General features: G+C 42.3%; 2 protein-coding genes across 5 annotated transcripts in view; one reads left to right on the top strand and one right to left on the bottom strand.

Annotated features, from left to right (window-relative positions):
• limk1a (LIM domain kinase 1a) overlaps window positions 1-16994 on the bottom strand; it is a 526526-nt gene that overhangs the window by 265719 nt on the left and 243813 nt on the right. The window lies entirely within an intron of this gene.
• The window catches only part of LOC111959247 (lissencephaly-1 homolog A), a 53046-nt gene that overhangs the window by 3034 nt on the left and 33018 nt on the right, over window positions 1-16994 (top strand). For all 4 annotated transcript variants that reach the window (XM_023980730.2, XM_023980741.2, XM_023980738.2 and 1 more), the window contains one exon: window positions 12774-13077. In XM_023980730.2, coding sequence (XP_023836498.1) covers window positions 13046-13077 — 32 coding nt within the window. In that variant the 5' untranslated portion in view covers window positions 12774-13045. The remainder of the gene's footprint in view (window positions 1-12773; window positions 13078-16994) is intronic.

The raw sequence follows: 16994 nt of genomic DNA, 5'->3' as shown, positions 1-16994 counted from the left end.
GCAGCTTGATTCCCAAATCCTGTAATGCAAAACTAAAAATGGATAATGTCTTGATCCTTGATTTGCACAGTGCACTGCATAGCCTACATGGATCAATTGAAAATATTCCGAAAACCCTTAATTCTATCTATGTTCTCATCAGTTTAATGTTGGCCTATGTGCAGTCAACTTGGATTTGTTAAGTAGCCTTATCCTATGTAATTTTGGTGCATTTTAAAGCACTTTGAGATGAATTATATAATGAATAGCATTATAAAAGTTTGTCTTGTGTCAGTGGTTTAGCTACCACTCACTGATGTTTTGCCCTGGCCTGTAGCAGCACCTCTTCTCAGACTCTCCCAGAGTCCTGTTTGTAGTACAGACCACAGTGTTGCTGCTGAGCACAGCACTCCCTCAGAGGATGTTTACTTTGATCTGCTAATCATGGCTTTTCTATCAGGGGACTCTGACAGCATTGATGGCCAGACCATGCTTTATTGGCCTCACTTTGCTTCTCGGCAGCAGCAGTGCACATTCAGTCACTGCACTCGATCATGGTTCCTCCCTCCTGCCATCTGTTTCAATTGGACTGCTTAAATATGCATGGAAGGAAGAGTAGCCAAGATTGACTTCTCCCACAACTCTCGCTAGGATGTGGCTAGTCAACAAGGCTAAGATATGTTCCGTTTGGTATGTGTTAAGTTTAAGAATGAATGTTTTATCTGAATGAATAGTAGCAGCAGGCTTACATTTTATCCCTGGATACTTTAGCTTGTATAATAGCCATTGCAGCCAGCCCAGTTGATAACCCCTGGAAGACTGCAGTGTGTCCCAGATGTTCAATCCCGTCATTATCAATTAGTGATAAAGCTCTTCAAATAATTTCTGCAGGAGTGCCCTGCCTGCCTAGAAGGGAAATACTGTGCAAAGCTTGTAATTATTTAGAGAATAACTAGCTCTGAAAATCCCATCTGTATGTAGCTTAGGCCATGTTGGAGGGTCTGGCTGTTCCAGCTGTTATTTTAGAAGAAATTCCCCCCCACATGCTGGTGTTATGGCAGGGCAGCTTATTCAGTGTGTGGGTGCGCGATGATAGAGGGGTGAACAGGCAGTGGCTCGGGTGGTTGTTGTCCTTGATGATCTTTTTGGCTTTCCTGTGACATCGGGTGGTGTAGGTGTCCCGGACGGCAGGTAGTTTGCCCCCGGTGATGCGTTGTGCTGACCTCACTACCCTCTGGAGAGCCTTGCGGTTGTGGGCGGAGCGGTTGCTGTACCAGGCAGTGATACAGCCCGACAGGATGCTCTCGATTGTGCATCTGTAAAAGTTTGAGGGTTTTATGTGCCAAAACAAATTTCTTCAGCCTCCTGAGGTTGAAGAGGTGCTGTTGATGTTGCGCCTTCTTCACCACACTGTCTGTGTGGGTGGACCATTTCAGTTTGTCTGTGATGTGTACGCCGAGGAACTTGAAGCTTTCCACCTTCTCCACTGCTGTCCCGTCGATGTGGATAAGGGGGTGCTCCCTCTGCTGTTTCCTGAAGTCCACGATCATCCTTTGTTTTGTTTACGTTGAGTGTGAGGTTATTTTCCAGACACCGCACTCCGAAGGCTTTCACCACCTCCCTATAGGCTGTCCCGTCATCGTTGGTAATCAAGCCTACTACTGTTGTCAGCTGCAAACTTGATGATTGTGGTCGAGGCGTGCATGGCCATGCAGTCATGGAAAAGGGTGTACAGGAGGGGGCTGAGCACGCACCCTTGTGGGGCCCCAGAGTTGAGGATCAGTGGAGTGGAGGTGATGTTTCCTACCTTCACCACCTGGGGGCGGCTCGTCAGTAAGTCCAGGACCCAGTTGCACAGGGTGGGGTCGAGACCCATGGTCTCGAGCTTAATGACGAGTTTAGAGGGTACTGTGGTGTTAAATGCTGAGCTGTAATCTATGAACTGCATTCTTACATAGGTATTCCTCTTGTCCAGGTGGGTTAGGGCAGTGCAGTGTGATTGCGTAGTCTGTGGACCTATTGGGGTTGTAAGCAAATTGGAGTGGGTCTAGGGTGTCAGGTATGGTGGAGGTGATATGATCTCTCAAAGCACTTCATGATGACGGAAGTGAGTGCTACAGAGCGATAGTCGTTTAGCTCAATGGTGGCCTAACCTTTGAACATCTTCATCAGATGACACTCATATGACATCATGTTACACAATACATTTATGTTTTGTTCGATAATGTGCATATTTATATCCACAAATCTCGGTTTACATTTGCGCCATGTTCAGAAATGCCTGCAAAATATCCGGAGAAATTGCAGAGAGCCACGTCAAATAATAGAAATACTCATCATATACTTTGATGAAAGATACATGTTTTATATATAATTAAAGATACACTTGTTCCTAATGCAACCGCTGTGTCCGATAAAAAAATAAAAATGAAGTTTTCGTAAAAAGCACACCATACAATAATCTGAGACGGCGCTCAGATAGTAACAACATTTCTCCGCCATGTTGGAGTCAACAGAAATACGAAATAACATCATAAATATTCCCTTTGATTATCTTCATCAGAATGCAGTGCCAGGAATCCTAGTTCCACAATAAATCGTTGTTTTGTTCGATAATGTCCATTACTTATGTCCAATTAGCTAATTTTACTAGCATGTGTAGTGCACGTGTCCAAACTCTCGTGCAGATGCAGGCAAACGTCAGACGAAAACTTCAAAAAGTTATATTCCAGGTCGAATAAACTGGTCAAAGTAGAGAATCAATCTTCAGGATGTTGTTATAATTTATATCCAATAAGGTTCCAACCGGAGAATTCTTTTCAGTCTCTATAAGTAATGGAGTGCAAGACGATATAATGAGGAAAGCGCGCGACCAAGAACTGGCAATCTGCCAGACCACTGACTCATTCCCCTCCCATCCGGTCCCACAACACAGCATAAGCTTCATTCCACGTTCTACTGAYTGTTGACATCTAGTGGAAGGCGTATGAAGTGCAAACAGATCCATATATTACAGGGAATTGAATAGGCGATGACTTTAACAACGACCACTCTCAGATTTTTCACTTCCTGTTTGGATTTTTTCTCAGGTTTTTGCCTGCCATATGAGTTCTGTTATACTCACAGACATCATTCAAACAGTTTTAGAAACGTCAGAGTGTTTTCTATCCAATAGTAATAMTARTATGCATATATTAGCATGTGGGACAGAGTAGGAGGCAGTTCCCTATGGGCACGAAATTCATCCAAAAGTGAAAATGCTGCCCCCTATACCAAAGAAGTTAACATGGCAGACCTGTTCATTTAAATGCATTCCAGGTGACTACCTTATGAAGCTGGTTGTGAGAATGAGTGTGCGAAGCTGTTATAAAGGCAATAGGGTGGCTACTTTGAAGAATCTAAAATGTTTTGTTTAACACTTTGTTGGTTACGGCGTGATTCCATATGTGTTATTTCATAGTTGATGTCCTGGAATGAGTAGATGTCAACTTTTGACTGGTACTGTAAATAAAAGCATTCACTGAAAGTTGATACAGGTAGGCCCTTCATATATAGGCTATGCATAGCATTTTGTTCAATTTATCCAATCTTTTTTTGTTTCTCCAACCGTGAGCAACACCTGTGAAACTCAGAAATTTCTCTAATGTTGATTCACACGGGACTAGAATTATCAGAGGACCTCGGCGTTTGGTTCGATTTATTACGCTCCTGCCATGTAAAAATTAATGACATGGCAGATTCGGGTGGAGCTAAAATGACAGATGTGGTGTTTTGTGCATGTAATTACATTACCCGACCACTCCCAATAAAACTTATCCCGTCGGAATAGGGCTAAAGAAATGTTGGAGCCATTTGAAAAATGAGGTGACACGTCGTTTTCTTTCTAGTAGTGATGCAAGGATGAGTGTCAATCTGTGCTCACTGTATTCTCCGTGGCACTCGGGCTGCGGCACAGGGAAGTAATCATTGCAACAATTATGATCTGATTTATTTTCACTTTTCTACGTGCGCTGGTGCTCCTAAATAAAAATTCCAGGTCACACAGCAAAATATTTAGGCGCATATGCAAGTCAAATGGTCGCAATATAGAGCCCTGTCAGGTGACAGACGAGAGGTAGTCAGGGCCCTGCATTCATAAAGCTAGTGCTGATCTAGGATCAGTTTTGCTTTTCAAATAGACTGGAGACCTGATCCTAGATCAACTTTCCTAAACCGAGAGGCTTTGAGTACAGGCCCAGGGCTTCAACATTTAATGCACTCTATATTCAAAGCCATTTTGGATTGTTGTGGGGGTGGCGACAGCAAAGGAATCATGCTATTGTGATTGGTACTTGGATGTGGAAATCTGGGAAAGGGAATGCAGTGATATTGGACTTGCCCCTGGGCAGGGATTCTTCTAAATCCCTATTGCTGTATTCTTTGTTTGGCACAGTATGGTAGAGCTGCTAAATACTACATGCTGCTAAATAGCACGTATGCGCCACCCATTGTTTCCATCATTCCATAGAAGTGTACCGCTGAAGCATTTGCCATTCCTTTGTTTATGGCTTTGTTGGACTTCAGAAAGGCATTGACTAAATGCAATATCAGTGTACATTACTATTGTAAGGATTAAGATGTTGAAGAAATTCAACGGTTATTCTGTTAGCCTGTTGACTCATGCTTACATCTCTAGATTTTGATCTTTGATATGCTATTGTAGGCCTACAGCTAATCTGCTTACTGCTTTTATTATTCTTTACATTTATAATCAGATGTCAACTAGCCTACTAGTCTTAGTTGATTGTGAATCAAGATATTGTAAATTCACCTACACCTCACTGTTTGAAGGCTGTGAGAACTTGCCTCACAAAGACTGCATTTTTATAACAGTTATTGACATTACCTAGATGGTTTCAAACATTGTTTTCCTGTTTTTAGTGTCAGTGGAGTGTTGACTAAAAGATTCCCTGTGAATTGAGCCATTCTTAGAATATTGAGTCCTTACTGTGCCATGCCTGACAGGGCTCTACGCTGACTTTGTTTTACAAGGAGTAGGTTTGCGCCTAAGTTGAAAAATAGGCGCATACAGAAATTCAGGAGCTCAATGAAAAATATTAGCGATGAACTATTAAAAGTCTAAGCTGACAGTTAAAATAAATAATAAGTTATGGATCATTTTGATTTGGAATTTTAGGACCCCTTTAGGTATAAAAAGTGGTAATTTGATTAAAATATTGAATTTGGCCTTTAAAATACCTTCGTACGTCCATTCATAAAAATAAAAAAATGGTACTGGTTACCTAAAGATGAGTCCTGTGACTGTTTGCACGCTACTAACAGAATTTGGCACATCGACTGTAGCATCTATAGACGAGTCCCTTGACACTTGTGGGGGTCGTAGAGCAAAGCGGAGACCACCATCGTGTTTGAGAGTCTCCCCTTTTCTAGGTCAAACCGTTCGGACGCTGCAGACGGTTTTGTGGGAAGACAAGATTATCGGGATGCCTCATGGTCTGATAAACACAGCTCCAGCTCTGTCACCTTTCACCGCAGGTGCGGAGGTGTGACATTGGCAAATGCTGATATCTCTAGCTTAAACTGACATGTTTCGATTAAAAAAATTACTTAGATTGATGCAAGAATACATAGTTTTTCTAAGCTCCAGGTCTGTCAACTAAAATATTTGTGCATATGCGAGTTAAGTGGTCGCACTGTAGAGCCCTGTCTGACCATAGGGAAAGTTGGAGAACTCTGAGCAAAGATACACACACACGCACACACACTCACATCACCTTGGGTATGATGATAATCAAGATTATTGGAATAGTCTGCTGCTGTTTCACTATTGAACACTCATTCAGCAGGCCGTTTTTAAACTGTTCCTGGGTCGCTAATTATTGGTTACCAGGTTGTTAGATAGCTACATTACCAAACGTTGTTCAGTCATGTTACCTAGCTATCTAACAACCTGGTAACCTGACAGTAGGTCTAGGCAAATGTGATTGGCATGGAAAGAAAGGAAAGGGTTCTGCTACTCATGAGATGTGACACAATGACATGCAGATCATTATGCATGTTTAGTCCTTTCTCCCATTCCTCCAGCCAAGTCACAGGTAGGTCTTAACAAATATTGGCAAATCAGCCATTCTATGCAGTTTCCTATTATACACTGAACAATATGAAGTGAAATTCAATGTGTTGTATTGCGTGTGAATTGTGAATTTCAGTGACAGCTTTTTGTGTAGCACATGCGCAGAACGTTTAGAAAACGGGAACAAGCGTCTGGGGTACGTGACCAACAGGATGCTAGAACAGATTTATTTTTATTTTTTCCCTCTGTGGTATCGCGATACTACTTGGTATTGTGATACTTGGCTTGGTATTGTACCGTTGGTATTGTGACAACACTAGCTCCAACAGTGTACTTACTACTGACAAAACACTGTAATGAGAATGGTAAAGAGCAATGTCAAACACGATACACAAATTACACACAGAAGCCAGCTATTAATAGTAAAAATATCTAGTTTGGGAAATCAACATGTTAGATTGCACTACAGTCATTTAGCAGGCTCTTATCCAGAGCAAGCCTACTGCTTTGATGTTGCCAGCCATGTAGCCCCTGTCTGGAGTGTATGACACATGGGAGCAACCAATGCTGTGTTCTATCTGCAACGTTGTGAACGATTCACCTCACTGAATAAACCCCTGAGACTTTCCCCCTGCAGTCAGTGTATGACAGGGTGGTTACCGCTGGCATGGTGATGACATCAGTGTTCATAGGTCAGGTGGTGCCCAGGGCACTTCACATTCACAGCAGAGTTCAAAGCCAAAGCCCCATGTATCTTTCCTCTAGCTATCTGCTGCTGATAGCCAGTTCTGACTGCACTGCTACATCAGTGTCAAGTCCACCAACCGCTGATAAAGAACCACTGTTTCCGTTTTTATTGATTCCGGTATTCCTCAATGCTGGTTTTGTGTAGAATCTATTGTAGGGCTGACCCCTTTAGTTGACTGGTCAAATTTCTTAAAATATTTTTTGGGGGTTGATTGGCTGTTGGTCGACTTATTTTTATTTTTAGGTGAGCTGTGGCAAAAAAAAATATTATGGCACACGAGACACTTGTTTGAGTGGACTAATCCATTGTTGAGGCCGCAGGGATTGCACACCAGTATCACCAGTTGTACATTTACCGTTAATTACCATAATTTCTCATCTACAATGTTTGGTAAGGGTCATTTATTTTAATGCATTTATTTTATTAAATTTTTAGCGTTGTAGGAGTGGACACGTTGTTTGCAGAGTACACAACCTAGGTTTAACTTGTGACAAGTGTTGGTTTATTTCATTCCATTTACGGTTTGTCAATCTATTCATTATTTTGTTTGGAGCGCTCCTGTTACTCTTGTAAGGACAAGCACCTGATTACGCCTAGGCTACCTTTTCCGCGCGCAAATGTAGGCTTATACATGTGCCCATTTGGGGATCTGATACTATTTCTGATTGAGAAGCTTCACACTGAAGGTGAGTTAAGACAAAGTAATTTTTCTTTGCCTCAAAAAGAAGGTAAAGGAAGTCCGTTTTTTAAAATCATTTAAAAAAGGCTACTTTGAGGAACTATTGTCAATTTGAGCAATCTTTCTATAACCATTCATCATGAAAGGTGAAAAAAATGTCTAGCTCAGATCCGGTGGAAATGTCATAAAGGCCTACCTGATTATTTACTTATGCAAATAGCCTACTGCTGTGTCTGTCTGTCAGGAGCTCACTGGTGCAGTACACTGAGGGCCCAGAATATTTTATAAAATTGTTCCAGTTTGCTAGAGCAAGCTTCAGGCCAGACCCAAGTTAATAGTTGATACAATGTTTCAAGTTCCTTGCTGACAGGCCATGCATAGCAAACGTGATTTATAGGATATATATTTATTGGCAATGGTAATAGAAGTTACTTTTAGATTTTTCATTTAGATAGATTTGATTAACCACATGACATTGATTTTGAGATATGAAGACTTCATTATAAATTAAATGAAAATAATAACTGGCACGCAGATCAGTAGAAATGGTATGATAATATGCTACACCAGCGTTACCAAGTTATCGTCAACTAGAAGTTGCCTAATGGCAGAATCTGGGAAGACCAGCAGCGGGAGGAAGAGGGGCGGGTCTGGAACAGGATTTTTTTGTCTTTTGGTTAGGCTGTAATTTCTGGCTCCTTTTAATTTGTGTCTTAATTTTAATTGCTGTGCTTAAGCATCAGACGGTAACCTACATATAGTGGATTTTATTCAAATATATATATAGAAAAATACACATTTAAAAAAATGTCTACCAATCAATTGGTCGAAAGAACAGATGACTCTCGGTCAACCAAGATTTTTTGTTGTTAGGGACAGCCCTAATCTATTGACTAGGCAACCTCTGCTTTTATACGTTTTGTCTCTAGATTTGATGTAGGTACTTCTCTTGCTGTCAAAGTGGGTTCCCTTTCTCTTGCAAAAAAGCAACAGGTGGAAATCCCCAGCCTTAGGGTCACCTAGGCTTCAAATTGACTGTTGACTAATATAAGGAATGTATTGAATGTTCTTCCAGTAGGTTACAACTAGAGGTCGACCGATTAATCGGAATGGCCGATTTAATTGGGGCCGATTTTCAAGTTTTCATAACAATCGGTAATCTGTTTTTTAAAAACCATTTATTAATGACCTAAGGCTCGTATTTTTGTGTGTTTATATTATAATTAAGTGTTGATATTTGATAGAGTGGTCTGACTGAGCGGTGGTAGGCAGCAGCAGGCTCGTAAGCATTCATTCAAACCGCACTTTCTTCCGTTTGCCAGCAGCCTTTCGTAATGCTTGAAGCACGGTGCTGTTTATGACTTCAAGCCTATCAACTCCTGAGATTAGGCTGGAAATACTATCGTGCCTATAAGAACATCCAATAGTCAAAGGTCTATGAAATACAAAATGGTATAGAGAGAAATAGTCGTATAATAACTACAACCTAAAACTGGGAGTATTGAAGACTCAAGTTAAAAGGAACTTAAACGTTCGTTTTTTTACATGGCACATATTAACTTTCTTCTCTAACACAATTCTTTTTTTGCATTATTTAAACCAAATTGAACATTTCATGTTTTATTATATAGTGTTCGCAATGGGTCCGCTGTCAAACGACCACCCCTCATCACTGTCAAACGCTCCCTAAAACACTTCAGCGAGCAGGCCATTTTAATCGACCTGGCCTGGGTATCCTGGAAGGATATTGACCTCATTCCGTCAGTAGAGGATGCCTGGTTATTCTTTAAAAGTGCTTTCTTCACCATCTTAAATAAGCATGCCCCTTTCAAAAAATTTAGAACCAGGAACAGATATAGCCCTTGGTTCACTCCAGACCTGACTGCCCTTGACCAGCACAAAAACATCCTGTGGCGTTCTGCATTAGCATCAAATAGCCCCCGCGATATGCAACTTTTCAGGAAAGTTAGGAAACAATATACACAGTCAGTTAGGAAAGCTAAGGTTAGCTTTTTCAAACAGAAATTTGTATTCTGCAGCTTTAACTCCAAAAAGTTCTGGGACACTAAAGTCCATGGAGAATAAGAGCACCTCCGCCCAGCTGCCCACTGCACTGAGGCTAGGAAACACTGTCACCACTGATAAATCCACGTAATTGAGAATTTCAATAAGCGTTTTTCTACGGCTGGTCATGCTTTCCACCTGGCTACCCCTACTCCGGTCAACAGCTCTGCACTCCCCACAGCAACTTGCCCAAGCCTCCCCCATTTCTCCTTCACCCAAATCTAGATGGCTGATGTTCGGAAAGAGCTGCATAATCTGGACCCATACAAATCAGCTGGGCTAAACCATCTGGACCCTGTCTTTCTAAAATTATCCGCCGCCATTGTTGCAACCCCTATTACTAGCCTGTTCAACCTCTCTTTCGTATCGTCTGAGATCCCCAAAAATTGGAAAGCTGCAGCGATCATCCCCCTCTTCAAAGCGGGAGACACTCTAGACCCAAACTGCTACAGACCTATGTCTATCCTACCCTGCCTTTCCAAGGTCATCGCAAGCCAAGTCAACAAACAGATCACCGACCATTTCGAATCCCACCGTACCTTCTCCGCTAGGCAATCTGGTTTCTGAGCTGGTCATGGGTGCTCCTCAGCCATGCTCAAGGTCCTAAACGATATTATAACCGCCATCGATAAGAGACATTACCGTGCAGCCGTATTCATTGACCTGGCCAAGGCTTTTGACTCTGTCAATCACCGCATTCTTATTGGCAGACTCAACAGCCTTGGTTTCTCAAATGACTGCCTCTCCTGGTAGATGCGATAGAGTTCAGTGTGTCAAATCGAAGGGCCTGTTGTCCGGATCTCTGGCAGTCTCTATGGGGGTGCCACAGGGTTCAATTCTCGGGCCGACTCTCTTCTCTGTATACATCAATGATGTCGCTCTTGCTGCTGGTGATTCTCTGATCCACCTCTACGCAGACGACACCATTTTGTACACTTCTGGCCCTTCTTTGGACACTGTTAACTAACCTCCAGACGAATGCCATACAACACTGCTTCCGTGCTAAATTGTAATTATTTAGACGCTATGGCCTATTTATTGCCTTACCTCCCTAATCTTAATTTGCACACACTGTATATAGACTTTTCTATTATGTTATTGACTGTACGTTTGTTTATTCCATGTTTAACTCTGTTGTTTGTGTCGCACTGTCGCTTTATCTTGGCCAGGTCATAGTTGTAAATGAGAACTTGTTCTCAGCTGGCCTACCTGGTTAAATAAAGGTGAAATAAAAAATACATAAATAAAAGAAAAAATCATAATCGGTCGACCTCTAGTTGCAACGCCTCTCCCCTATTTGCCAAAATAGTTTGAATGCATTGATATGTAGGCTACGTGTGCCTTTATAAAGTCCTTGAGCAGTTCTTGTTTATTTATGTTCCGTTTTGTGTGGGCCCCAGGAAGAGTAGCTGCTGCTTTTGCAACAGCTAATGGGGATCTTAATAAAACACAAATACTAGTCAATGCGGAGCCCTGTGCCTTTGGGTCACCCTGTCCTGGGTGCTATGTTGAAGCAAAGGCTGGAATTGATCTTCTCTTCCAATGCTCTCGTCAGTCGTTGTTGAGAATGAAATGAGGAGTAGGTACACGAGGAATGCATTGGAGGAGAAGCCCAGGAATCAAGGAAAATACTTTGAGATTCCCCTTAACAAAAAACAGCTGTTAAATGCTAACTGGTCTGGGTGAGACGATGTGATCCTGCTCCCAGTAGACTAAGAGGTTTACCGTGGCGGTTGGCCTTGGTTGTAAACTCAGGTTAATCCCAAGTACCATCAATTGGTTCCTGAGTGTAGTATGTTTTCCTGTATGCTTGGAAGCACTCATGCCCTCTTACTTTGAGTTTGTATAAAATTAAGTAATGAGATGTTTAGAAACCATGAGACCAAAAAGGCGATTGATTGAATTATTAAAATAATTATTTGAGCCCTGTTTTGAAGCCCTTGTCAGTTGATTTCATTTGTATTGTTATCAGCCAATTCTGAGGGAAATGGAGAAATTAGTGTGGGGTCTGCCTGGAGATTTGGCTGTACAGTCGGCCATTAGTCTGTCCTGCTTTCTACTGTTCTATTGGACAGCCTTTGGGATGGGAACTGAAGTGGGCTGCCTGCAGCTGGCTGAATCTGGGTCATCTCTCTATCCTACATGTGTTAGGAACTCCCTACAGGGGGAACCAAGGGCTCCAGACTAAATTGCCACCGTGACCTGACCAGGCTACCTCATAGGGCTGGAGTAGTGTGGTGGGAAGGTAGAAGAAGAGGGGTTACTGGGAGAGTTGAACAGGTGACACGACACACCTGATGAAAATGAGGATGTATCGAATTTTTGCTGGGTGTCACATTGTGTTGACCAAGCCTATATTACAGTCTATTGATTCAAGAGGTCCACTGCATTATTGTGACCTCTCCATATCTTTCTGGTTCTCAGTAGTGTGACGAGACGGCTTTAGACCAAGGGGGCCCACAAAATTGGGGAGTAGAAAGGGGCACGTATTTTTTTATTATTCTCGTGGCCCGGATTGAAGTACCACTTTTTTGTCCCCAATTTTGTGGTATCCAATTGTCCCATCGTTGCAACTCCCGTACGGACGCAGGAGAGGTGACGGTCGAGAGCTGTGAGTCCTCCAACACGATCCAGCCAAGCCGCACTGCCTCTTGACACAATGCTCGCTTAACCGGGAAGCCAGCCGCACCAATGTGTATGAGGAAACACCGTACACCTGGCGACCGTGTCAGCTTGCATGCGCCCAGCCCACCACAGGAGTCTAGAGCGCGATGTGACAAGGAAATCTCGGCCTGCCAAACCCTCTCTTAACTCGGGCAACGCTGGGCCAATTGTGCATCGCCTCGTGGATCTCCCAGTAACGACCAGCTGTGACACAGCCTGGGATCGAACCCGGGTCTGTAGTGACGCCACAAGCACTACGGCGCAGTGCCTTAGACCGCTGCGCCACTTGGGATGCCCCCGCAAATTGATTTTAACAAACATTTGGTCCCCCAAAAAATGTGGCCCTCCGTTTAATTTCAAAATCCCGATGCCATCCTTGTGCCCAAAACTTTGCCCACCTCTGCTTTAGACACATGCTCTTTACTGTCATATGAATGTTCTTGTCCCCATCCCCAGTTCTATGTGGTGTCTGTCATGCATAATACTGACCGCTCGCTCTCCTTTTCTCTCTCCCGCTACTTTCTCTCTCCTCTTGCTCATATTCTTCCTGCTCTTTCTCTTTCCAGATGCGGTTTAGAACTGACTGGTAACCCTACTGCAGGCTTTATCCTCGTCTCGTTTCTGGAGCCAGAGCTTTTGGGGGGCAGAGTCCTGCGTTAGTGGCAGAGCCTCCATCCCCCAGTTAGCCGGAGTCGTTGTGCATCGGAACGCCATCACTGTCAGTGTGTCTGGTGTTGATTAGATTGAACTGATCTTCTGACTGGGGGAAACTGCAGCAGCTGAAAGCCACGCCTTGTGCTCGACCACCCCTGGCCCCGCCCACATCCCTGCTGCCACCATGGTGCTGTCACAACGGCAACGAGACGAACTGTGAGTAACACACACACGACCACCAACCATGTTAACTTCTTATGGCTGCAATCCCGTCACCAGGATGATATGACAATAGCCAGTGACAGTGCAGGGCGCCAAATTCAGAAATCTCATAATTAACATTCCTCAGCCATTCATGTGTTTTATATCATTTTAAAGGTAATCTTGTTGTTAATCCCACCAAAGTGTCCGATTTCAAATAGGCTTTTCAACGAAAGCACTACAAACAATTATGTTAGGTCACCACAAAACCACAATAAGCACAGCCATTTTTCCAGCGAAAGATAGCTTTCACAAAAAACAGAAATAGAGATAAAATGAATCACTAACCTTTGATCTTCATCAGATGACACTCATAGGACTTCATGTTACACAATACATGCATGTTTTGTTTGATAAAGTTCATATTTATATAAAAAAATCTGTGTTTACATTGGCGCGTTAGATTCACTAGTTGCAAAAACATCAAGTGGTTTTTGCATAGCCACATCGTTTCAACAGAAATACTCATCATAAATGTAGATAATACAAGTTATACACATGAAATTATAGATATACCTCTCCTTAATGCAACCGCTGTGTCAGATTTCAAAAAACCTTTACCGAAAAATAAACCATGCAATAATCTGAGACGGAGCTCAGAACAATAGCCAAATTAGCTGCTATGTTGGACTCAACAGAAACCAGAAAATACATGATAAATGTTTCCTTACCTTTGATGAACTTCATCAGAATGCTGTCCTAGGAATCCCAGGTCCACAATAAATGCTTGATTTGTTCGATAATGTCTGTTATTTATGTCCAATTAGCTACTTTGGAATTGTTTACCAAAAGCCCTAACCAAAGTCACAAAGCGCATCCACTATAACGTGACGAAATGTCCAAAAGTTCCGTTAGTCAGTAGAAACATGTCAAAAGATGTACTGAATCAATCTTTAGATTGTTGTTAACATACATCTTGAATAACGTTCCAACCGGAGAACTACATTGACTTCAGTTGAGAGATGGAACGGACGTCCTACTCATGTGAAGGCGCATGGTGAATGCGTGATCAGCTCGTGGGAAGTGATTACTCATTCCTGTCTCCTTCGGCCCCCCTTCACATTAGAGTCATCAGACGAAGTTCTATTGACTGTTGACATCTAGTGGAAAATCTGGCACCCCCAGAAAATATCCAAACAGGAAGTGGAACTTCTCAGGTTTTTGCCTGCCATATGAGTTCTGTTATACTCAGACATAATTCAAACAGTTTTAGAAACTTCAGAGTGTTTTCTATCCAATACTAATAATAATATGCATATATTAGCAACTATGACATAGGAGCAGGCCGTTTACTCTGGGCACCTTTCATCCAAGCTACTCAATACTGCCCCTTCAGCCATAAGAAGTTAAAACAGACACACAACCCACAATTTTGTTGCAATTACTTGCTGAGCTGCCCTATCTTTGATATCCACCACCAGCGGTTCCCGAGAGCCACCCTGAATAACACAGCCATGTGACATCAGCAGTACCTGTGACATCAGCAGTAACTCTTATCATGGACTGTGGCTGGTTAACCTGTTACGGCTAGACGTTCCGCTAGCGAAATATATTTTTTTTTATTAGAAATGTTTAACTTTCATAAAATCACAAGCGCAATACACCAAAATAAAGCTTAACTTCTTGTTATTCCAGCCGCCGTGTCAGATTTCAAAAAGGCTTTGCGGCGAAAGCAAACCATGCTATTATCTGAGGACAGCGCCCCATCATACAAACACATGAAAATAATATTTCAACCAGGCAGGTGCGACATGAAAGTCAGAAATAACTATATAATTCAGGCCTTACCTTTGAAGATCTTCTTCTGTTGGCACTCAAATGTCCCAGAAACATCACAAATGGTCCTTTTGTTTGATAAATTCCTTGTTTATTTTCCCCAAAATGTCCATTTATTTGGCGCGTTTGATTCAGAAATTCACCGGTTTCAACTTTCCCAACATGACTACAAATGATCTAATAAGTTACCTGTAAACTTGGTCCAAACATTTCAAACATCTTTCCTAATCCAACCTTAGGTATCCTAAAACATAAATAATCGATACAATTTAAGACGGAATATACTGTGTTCAATAGCGGATGAAATCAACGTGGTTCGAGCTCCAGGTCGCGCAACAAACAGTCCACTTGGCTTGACGTACTTCATTTCTCAAAAGAATAACATCAACCAATTTCTAAAGACTGTTGACATCTAGTGGAAGCCATAGGAACTGCAACCAGGTGCCTCATAAATATAGTTCCCCATAGAAAGCTAATTGAAAACAGTCAACTCAACAAACAAAAAAATCCTAGACGGTTTGTCCTCGGGGTTTCGCCTCCCAATAAGTTCTGTTATACTCACAGACATCATTTTAACTGTTTTAGAAATGTTAGGTTTCTATCCAAATCGACCAATTATATGCATATCCTAGCTTCTGGGCCTGAGTAGCAGGCAGTTTACTTTGGGCACGCTTTTCATCCGGACGTGAAAATACTTCCCCCTATCCCAAACAGGTTTTAATATCTTTATTACGTGGGCTAGAAGCCCCATGAGCTCAATACATGCATCTGTATTCAGCAAAGTGGGGAAAGCAGGTGAACACTGAAAATTGCGTTTCCTTCCTAGCCCCACTGCAAAGTGCAAACCATCTATGCCTTGTTAACCATTCAATCTATTCCAGAGACACAAAGCAACATAACTCTAGCTAGTAGTTACCATTGTTCTCATCAGACAGACATGGATGCAGTGAAGGAAAATGCCAACTCACTCACAGCAAAAGATGTGCATTGAATTTTAAAACCGACCAACTGAGGTGAACAATAATAACTAAAACTATCGGGCCCATCCAGGAAGAATCAATGATCTGTAGTTAGGTGGGGTGCTTGGGTCCCAGACACCCCTGAGGTCCCCAGCCCAAATATATTGATCTCCTCCTTCGTCTCATGTTATTGATCACTATTCAGTTTGGCCTCTAACTGTGACCCGAAGGATGGCATGAGGCAGAATATAACAAAGGACGTGGATGATGACACAGCCTAATATTCCTAGTGCAGAGGAGATCTCTTTAGCTTGTGGCCAAGGAAATGGTCTGAGGTATACAATGGATTTTGTACTATGTGGAAGTTCAGACAGTCCCATGTGTGTTGTCCCACGAATCGTTAACCAGAGGCATTGATTTGCGGAGTTCTACACACACACACAGATGTGTTCATCTGTGCAGTAAGTCAGGGCCGATGTTGAAGCCAATAGCAGGGGAGACACTGTTGTAGCCAGAAATAACAGGGTAGGTGTGTAACCATCCCTGCGGTGTCTGTTGCCCTGTGGTGTCTATGAACCTGGTAAATTAACTCCTGAGGTGGGGAATACGGTTAACACAGCCCTGTGTCAGATCAGATGCATGATGAGAGTTGTGTAAGAGAAAGTTAAGATGTGGGTGTGTGTGAGGTTGTATCTGAGCTCGGCTTGGGGTAAGGGGATTTCAGATCTATATGAGGGGAGAGATGTCAAAGGTTATGCGTTTAATTAAAACATTAATCTCTGGGGTCACGTTAATGCAGGAATGAAAAAATATTTCTTATGCATTTTATATCTTGATGTGTTTTGTAAACGCAGATCAAAAATGCTTGTTATTGTAATAATAAGCTCTCATTATCAATGAAATATCTACATTCACGAACTGCCGTTCTATCAGCAGACAGCGCTCTGACTGTTGTGGAGCCACTTTTCTCACAGTACTTTTCTGAGAATGTTAGATTAACTTGACGCAAAACATTAGGAAATGTAGCTGGCTACATTTTTCTGATAAACATTAGAAATATTATGATCATGCATTTGTTTTTGCAAAAAAATACCTAGCCTTTTCATTATAAGCTAATTTACTTAGCTAGCTATGTGT

This window comes from Salvelinus sp. IW2-2015, linkage group LG4p (genome assembly GCF_002910315.2).
Source record: "Salvelinus sp. IW2-2015 linkage group LG4p, ASM291031v2, whole genome shotgun sequence".
NCBI classification, from domain to species: domain Eukaryota; kingdom Metazoa; phylum Chordata; class Actinopteri; order Salmoniformes; family Salmonidae; genus Salvelinus; species Salvelinus sp. IW2-2015.
Note: the sequence above shows the minus strand (reverse complement) of the source record. Positions and strands in the feature narration are given on the sequence as shown.